Source organism: Lotus japonicus, chromosome 1 (genome assembly GCF_012489685.1).
Source record: "Lotus japonicus ecotype B-129 chromosome 1, LjGifu_v1.2".
NCBI lineage: Eukaryota > Viridiplantae > Streptophyta > Magnoliopsida > Fabales > Fabaceae > Lotus > Lotus japonicus.
The window spans coordinates 22,821,653-22,830,122 of NC_080041.1; the positions used below are offsets into that span (position 1 = coordinate 22,821,653).

Consider the following 8,470-nt stretch of genomic DNA (forward strand, 5'->3'; position numbering starts at 1 on the left):
GGCTTTTTATGTATCCTAGTCATTTTCTTTAATTCCACAACTTATTAAATACTCAAAAATAAAAATCCGAAAATAAAAAATTATTAAAAATATAAAAAAACCAGAACATTCTTCATCTTCTTCTAATATCTTCATCATCTTCAAACATCTTCATCATCATCTTCAACATAAAATCCAGAAAAATCCAAAAAATGAAAAACCAATCCCTTCAAACCCACTCAAACTTCAATCTCCTTTATCCCCACGACCTACATCATCTGCATCATTTTCATCCCCACCATAACCATCTTCATCCCCACCGTCCCTTAAAATAAAAAATCCAGAAGCTGAAATTCTCCTCTCTTCCATTCTCTATTCATCAACCTCTCTCCCTCGAACCCCTCTCCCATCCTTCCAAAGTAAATCCCTTTCTTTGCTCATTACAACATAGACTCTGAAAACCAGAGAAAGAGAGGAAGACAAGAACCAGATCTGCAAAGGGGAAGACAAACCCTCCAACCAGAAATCTGCAAGATGGGTGTGGGTTGGGGGAGCACTGCTGAAGCCGCCACTACCACAGCCTCCTGGACCCCCAAACCCGTCACCGTCGCACACCACCACCGGACCCAAACTGTACCTACTTCCGGACCCGGATCCAAATCCAAATCCCCATCCCCTACCAGTTTCCCTGATCCTGAAACAGGATGATGGCTTCTCAGGCAACGCCGGAGGAGGAGGAGAAGGCGAAGGAAGGAGAAGGAGGGTTCGTGAACAGAGGCTAAGAAGAGAGACGAAAGCATGGTGGTTTGCATTTTCCGTCTGTGGATTTTGATGCAGAGGAAGTGTTCGTTCAGACTTGTCCATAGATCTTACGAAGCACCATGTGCCCAAAAAATTTCTGGATAAAGTTGCTTAGAGGACAGTGAAGCTCATCAGAATTCCAACATATGTGTTTTTTCATCTTAGGTATAGGTTTGTTCTTGATTAATTTGTTAGGGATTAGGGATTATTAGATTTAGGGATTAATTTTAAGATTAAAATGTTTAATTAGTATTTATTAATACGTGTGTAATAAAAGAAAAATAAAAAAAGACACGTGAAATTGATGACTGTGCAAAAATAGAGTCACATAAGTACATAACACAAGTAGGGACTTATTTAGATTAAAAAAATCTAGGGATCTAGAATCGGAAAAACAAACTCCAATGACTTATTTTCGTACGTCATACAATTCCAGGACCTCCAGAGTATTTAAACCATTAATCAATCATAAGACTTAACAAGTGTACTCTTATATACCTAATTCTCCAATTATGCTATCTCAACCCTTTATGATGTAGAATTTTATTTAACCAATGAAAAATGGTTTTTTTAGTAGTAGATTGCTGTCTGTTGAAACAAAGTATAAACCTCTATATTGATATAAATCAACTCGGGTGATAACTCTTTTTCAACCCATCTCAGTCCAAGCCATAATGATATTTAGACGTGTGCTTAGAAACAGAACCTTTCACTTAATCACATCAAGAAAAACAAAACTCTTGACAAATCACAATTTATGGTTTGGAGTGCAAGATGAAAATGAAAAAGAAAAAATAAAATTTATGAAAGAAAAAAACTCAGCCTTTTCTAGGGTGATAGAACAAAGGAGCCAAACAAAAAAAGTGGACCAATTCAAGTGTGGTTGTGAAAAGTTGTAGTCAGAGCACAAAATTAAAACAGAAAAAAGTTGAGTCTGTGAAGTGAAAAAAAAATCTACAAGCATCTATCAACCGGCTTATAAAATGGATTAGACTTTGAATATATCAGTAAAGTTAATAGGCGTGGTAACCACACAAATTTAAAGTTACCCACTAATGAGTTGAAAGGTTAATATAAGAGATAAGGAAATGTAGATTAATATATAGAGGTTAAATATCAAATATGTAATCAGCCATTGGACATTTACAAAAAGGATGATCTGGCCCCAAGGAAACACTTACACGAGAAGGTTAATAAAACAAGAGGTGTCTTATCTTCAATCTTAAGTTAATATTTTTTTAGAGTAAAAAAATATATTAAAATCTAGTAGAAGAGGTACTTCAATCTAATGCAGAGTAGTATTTCAAACATTGCTAATAGAAGATACCCTACAATCCCAACCCTAATAAGGAAAGACCCACTTAACAAAAATCCCTCTCCTCAGTTTCAGTTGCATGTCATTGGACTTAACTTGTTACACCGGCCAGCAAAAGAAATCCAGGGACGAGACACAAACTTTAAACAACAACTTTGTATCCTGAGTCTAGGACTAGCAAAGAGGATTATATAATCCCTTATCTGACGTCTGAGGTATGGAGCCACATTTACAGAACTACTCAAGTGCCTAGTAGGTGGGAAGTTTTGAATCATCACTTCACTGTCTGCTGGGTTTGTTGCTACTTATGACTCCTTAGTTCGCGCGATAAACCCTTGGATAGTGCACCTTTGACTTTCAAGTGGCTTCGAGCATGGATGATTACCATGAGCGTTTTGAGGAAATTTGTAATGGCACAGTCGTTGCAAGGATGGTTTGTTCTCAGGTAGTAGGGATGACTTTCCTGGCCCTATGTGATTTTGGCCAAGGGATTTAGGGTGGTTGACATGGTCACATTATTTGATGGCGGGTATGGCTTCTCATGGTTGAATGGGCCAAGAGATAGTATCGACTGCGAGGAAATATGGCTAAGTTATGAGTCTTGATCAGAAAAGGAGATTGCTGCACTTGGTTGTGACGGACAATGACAACCAATGAGTATGTCTTGATGACCGAGGTGCAGGTCTTAATCGGATCAACAATCCCAAGCTATGACTATCATAGATAGTGATGGTTGAGAGATATACCCTGACTGTCGAGAGATTTTACTATACCATGGCTAAGGATTAAAATATTGGTGTGTTTTGTGCTTGATGCTGATTTGATACGAGTCCCGATTGATACCGTGAAGAATTAAAGTAGAGTGCTAAGCACCCAGATGAGGGTGCTAAGCATCCAGATAAAATAATGAGCACCTAGAAGATGGCGCTAAGCACATTGTACTCTCATATTTATATAAAAGTCATTTGTCATCAGATTTGGAACCAACTAAATTGGAACTGGAAGCTGGAGAAGGAAGCTCGAAATTTAAAGAGATACAAAAGAGTAACCTTGGAGACTTTGATCCACGACCATCCATCGAGTTAGGGACATGCCGAGGACGTCACGAACCTTCATGTTCTTCATAGTTTTTCTTTGTAAGCTTTATAAGAAATTCATAACTATGGGTTGCTAAGTTTCTTTGTTGGGATTGGATGTAACATTTGACTATATAGTGTTTTTTTAGTTTCTATATGAAATTATTGTTTATATCTCATGATTCAATTTTTTTTTGTCTTGATCATAATGTTATGTTTTAATTTGCGCACCTAGAACACATTGCTTGCGATTTAAGAGTGATAACTACATCGTTTTGAGTTTGAATCATAGTTAATCATCTAATAATCCTAATTTCTAGAGATAGAGTTAGGTTAGTTAGTCGCTTAAACACCTAAGCTTCATGATAACTTTATTTCTTAATCATGTAAGAAATTAGTGTTTAAGATTAGAGAGTTATTGTTATTCTCTCATGCAAGAGATCGATGATGTAGGGTTGAACTGGTGTAGATAAATCATGGATATGAATGAATTTGCATATAAAATCATATATATGATTAGGATCCAATGGAGTTAAAGGGTGAACTCCAATTCTAACAGTTTTCTCATCTTGATATCAACACCTTTTTATATCGCTTTATATAAATTTCATGTCCATTTGATCTCCAAACAAACAATAAATCTGCTGAAAATCCATTGCTTGAGTAAAGAACGGTATTTGTGTTAATAATTTCCTCCGGATAATAAAACCCCAAACCCATCCTACAATTCAAGCACTAAAAGCCCAACAAGGCAACAACCCAACTTGCTCTCTTATTCACATTTTATCATGCAAAATTATTTTCATATTTCCTCACTTGACCATATAAAAATTTCTGATGCGTAGATAAAATGTTAATTTTGAATTATCTTGTTTGTGACATGCAAAAACTATTTAAGTATGATAAATTTTAATTGTAGAACCAATTGTAAAAAATTCCAAACATACACGATACAAAGAGGGAGAGTACTTTCCTAGGCTTATATATGATTGTTGATTATTAACATAATAGGAATTCCAGTACCACTGTCCACTGCACATGAGCCATGAGGTTTGAGCTCAACTTATAATCAGCACTCCACATGATGAGATTTCATTTCAGGTTGGTGTGGGTGAAAGTAGATTCGTCCAGGGAAACGGAGACAAAGCCAACAGGACTAACCACACCGCGTGCTTTGGTTTGGTTCGAACCTCTACACATGCATATAGTAACTAGTAAGTAAGGTCAACAATAAACAAATTAACCAAGACTAGTCACCAACTCACTCTTGCGAGTGTTAATTGACTCCAAAGCAAAAAAACAAAAACATTCACAAGAACCCATAGGCCCACACCACACATGGAGAGAGAGAATGAAAAACCATTAATTTAACCTTTTTCTCAAAACTATCATCATAAGACTAATCTTCTCAAGCCTTAGAGAATTTTAAGTTGATAGACATTTTCTAACAAATCTTTCTCTATACACACGACTCAGAAATTGAATGCTTAGCTAAATGCTTAAGGAACTCATTTATCTACAAACTGTGCTGGATCTTATCGGTACCATTAACTTAACCTTAATTAGGCTAGTGTGGGTGGGTGGTTGATGATTGTACACTTAATAGCTTGCGTGCACTCCTGTGTCCTCCTCAACCCTCACGCACGGGCACGTATTGAATCAATGAATGAATCAACCTTCCACATCACTCACCATTTCTTTTCATCTTTTTTTCTTTTATTATTATTATTATTATTATTATTATTATTATTATTATTATTCTCATGCACTTAGATCAAGGGCATATGTGTCAATGCATCTTCTATATAATTCAACTTCTATTCTCTCTTCTTGGCTATTCTTCCACTTTGACTGTGCCAAACTCACGCTTGCTCTCAACTCTCAACTGCTTCCGTTTCTCTCTCTCCCTTCAACTTTCCTCGTAAGTTCTTGTTTCTCCACGATGATGCTGTTCCTCTTCACGATTCCTGTGTTTTTTGTTCTGATTACGCTTTACAACGTTGTAAATTTGGTTCAGTTTGAGAATAATTTGCTGTTCAAGGTGTTTTAGTTTTGGAAAATTTCAGTTTATGCATATAGGTTCATTTATTGTATCAGATCTTGTGTTGAATTTGTTTTTTCCTTTGAAATCTTCAATAATCTTTCATTTTTTTTGGCTAATTTGAGCTTGGTGCTCTTGAATTTTTTGTTACATTATGAACTGAATAGAACTGTTAACCTTGAAAATTGTTAGATCTCTGAACTCTGAATTTTTTTGCAGAGTGCTAAACTGGTTTTTGGCTAAAGGAGTAGTGGTGGCTTCTTCTGATTTTTTTGGATAAGGATACAGCAGCATGCGGTGGAGGCTTAGTCTATCTATTGATGTTTTTCGCTTAGTCATTTCCTTGAACCTTTACTGCAAAGTGATTCTGTAGCTCTCAAATCTTGTTACCAAAACCATTTTCAATCTTCTCATTCATTTGTTTTCCTTACCTTATTTCAATGGGATCCAATTTTTTCGTTGTTATTCCTTGTTATGTTCGTCAGATCAGCTGAAGAATAGACTACCCACTTGTTTTTAACACCATTTGTTCATCTGGGTCTACTTTGATTTCTCTTTATAATCCTTTTTCAGTTTTTCAATTAGTATTTTAGTTTGTGTTCAGTTGATCAAGATCTGAATCACTGGGAGTTTTCAGCTTCAGATTTAAGATCATTTGTCTTTGGGACATTGGTTGTTCTTTTTGGAAGGGTTGCAAAGTAGTTATGGTGTGCCAAGCAGCTAGTCAAACCAGATTTCGGGCATTGAAACACGAGAATGGATTTGATGGGTGCTCCACCATAGTTGTTAGAGTTATAGCATGCTTCCAACCTCTCACAGATTGCCAGGTATGTAACTCAAAGATTGAAGAAATTGGGATACATCTGAGATTATTGGTTTTTCTGTTTTGAGGGATGGGGTTTGTAATATTTCTGTTGTTCTCATGATTTCTGGTTGTGTGTTTTTCAGGCTGAATACTTTCGTCAGTTGCTCAAACCTGTGACGTAATCGTTTTGTTTAGTCTTGCTCTTTTTGGGTTAAATTGGTGGTTTTAGTTGTTTTCCTTGTTGGTGAAAGAGAAACCAAAAGTAAGAGATAGCTCTTGATTGAAATAGTTTTTTCTTCAGGTATGTATTGCATTGTTAATTTCCTGTCCACTAGTTGAAATTGTCTTTTTAATATGTTTGGAAAACCTTGCCTAAAGGCAAAATCAATTCTGGGAGATGCTTTTGTGAGTAGCTTCCAAAATTGATTCTGATAAGCTAATCCAAACATGTTATTATTCTACTTGTCTTTCACTTTTGTTATTTCTTGATTGATGGCATAATGTTTTGAAAATGTCTAGGTGATTGTTGTGGTTGAATGGTGGGTGAAGATTGTGGAACCTGGATGCCCCAGGTGCAATTTGATTTGCAATCATCCAATTTGAATTCATTTGGTGCTCCCCTTCATGTGGGGAAGCAAAATGCTACATATGCAGCTGTGAACCCGGGTGTGAATGTGGTCACAAGAAATGAGGGTGTGAATGTGGTCACAAGTAATGAGACGGTGTCACCCTCTGCACTACCTCCCTTGCAACTAGGAAGTGCTAATGAACCTCATGGTTGGTTTTATTGTTTGCCTCGCTTCCGACAGGGATTTACGCCTGCTCCGAGCTCCACTGCTGAGGTTAAACCCCCTGCTAGCCATGGGAAAAGTTTAAGGGATGAAAGTGTACCAAATAGGGATGAAAGTTTGCCTCAGAAGCGGTTCCTGGTCATTGACCAAACAGGTGATCAAACAACTCTCATATACAGTTCCAGGTTTGGGAGTCCTGTTGAGTGCCTTGCTTCCTGGGACTCAAAACTGCATGGTCCCAACAATTTGAATACGCACAATGAACCTCCTTTGAGAGGAGACGTGAATAATGTGGTTGGAGTTGGACCAGCTTTAGACGATAAAGTTGATGAAAATCAGGGAACTGACACTGAAAGCGAGATGCATGAAGATACAGAGGAGATAAATGCATTGCTTTACTCTGACAGTGATGGTTATTCATCTGAGGAGGATGAAGTTACTAGCACAGGGCATTCGCCTAGTACCATGACCACTCATGATAACCCGGCACCCTTGTTAGGAGCCGAGGAAGAAGTTGCCAGCTCTCGTGCTGGAGAAGCAAAGAAGCGGAAGCGAGCCGATGGGGATGCTTATGGTGATCATATGCAGTTCATGGACACTGCCAATTCTCTGAATCCGAACCGGCCCATCGACATTGAAGATGATGATGCAGAATCAAGATGCTCTAGCGACAATTTCAGTCAAGGTGAAATGGGTTCCTTAACAGGCAATAAGAAGATGAGAAAGGAGAAGATACAAGATGTTTTAAGCGTTTTGCAACACATTGTTCCTGGTGGGAAGGACAAGGACCCAATCCAGCTCCTTGATGAAGCCATACGTTGCTTGAAATCCTTGAAAGTCAAGGCTAGAGCACTTGGACTCGATGCCTTGCAAGATGGAGAATTCTAAGCCTGCTACATTGTTACTTATCACTTATGTAGTAGCAGCATGTTATTATTATATTTTGAGTTTTGGTCTGCAGAATAAACTAGGCAATGGCACATTCATGCTTTATCAGCAAATGAGGTTCGGAAGAGGTGTGAAATCTGATTATTGGAGTCTGAAAGTGTGAATTCAACACACCCTTTACGCCCTTTTCAGTTATTGAGATTGAACTTCAGAAATCAGCTGGTTTTGCCTATGTAATTTGTGTGTGAAAAGTGGGTGGAGATATTGACAATTGAGGATATTATGGTGCAATAAAGGAAATGTGAATCATCATTAGTCCATGTCTTAGGGGTTAGGGAAAGTAGCACTAACTATGGCATGGGATATGAGCTGTTTTGAATGAGAAGACTGGTTGTTGTTCCAAAAACAAGAGTGCACGCCTCTTGGCTGTCATGGGACCCAACCTCAATTCCCCTTTTTGTATCCTTGTTGTCATCTTCAATCCTTTGTGGGGTTTACCTTTTTCCCTGATGTACAATTTTCATATCAAGCCAATTACACCTTCCCTTTTGTGAGAAGACTGAGACAACAACTCTGGTTAGAGGTGGTCCTCACATATTCAACAATTTTCCACTTCAAGGATGGTTTGGACTAGTAAATGTAACTTGCTTATGGGGAACTCTGATCTTGTCTTGTGTTCTATGTTATGTTTAGTGCTATTTTTATGGGGTTCTTTTGTGTGTATCGTAGTTGGGATATGTATTTGTTAAAAGTAAAGATGATATCTTTGTTGGA

At 37.6% G+C, this 8,470-nt stretch overlaps 1 protein-coding gene and 1 long non-coding RNA gene across 2 annotated transcripts; both read left to right on the plus strand.

The window, feature by feature from the left end:
- Positions 1-4,781: 4,781 nt before the first annotated feature.
- Positions 4,782-5,629, plus strand: LOC130734164 (uncharacterized). Its single transcript, XR_009017776.1, has 2 exons — positions 4,782-5,092; positions 5,432-5,629. It is a non-coding gene; the product is annotated as an uncharacterized LOC130734164 (long non-coding RNA).
- Positions 5,630-6,177: 548 nt separating this feature from the next.
- Positions 6,178-8,470, plus strand: LOC130734163 (transcription factor bHLH145-like). The gene is made up of 2 exons (XM_057586490.1): positions 6,178-6,318; positions 6,537-8,470. The coding sequence occupies exon 2, from the start codon at positions 6,554-6,556 to the stop codon at positions 7,694-7,696; it is 1,143 nt and encodes a 380-aa protein (XP_057442473.1). The 5' UTR covers positions 6,178-6,318; positions 6,537-6,553; the 3' UTR covers positions 7,697-8,470.

What these genes read in the sequence shown, in the direction of transcription:
- LOC130734163 (XM_057586490.1), top strand. Translation starts at nt 6,554, where the DNA reads ATGGTGGGTGAAGATTGTGGAACCTGGATGCCCCAGGTGCAATTTGAT.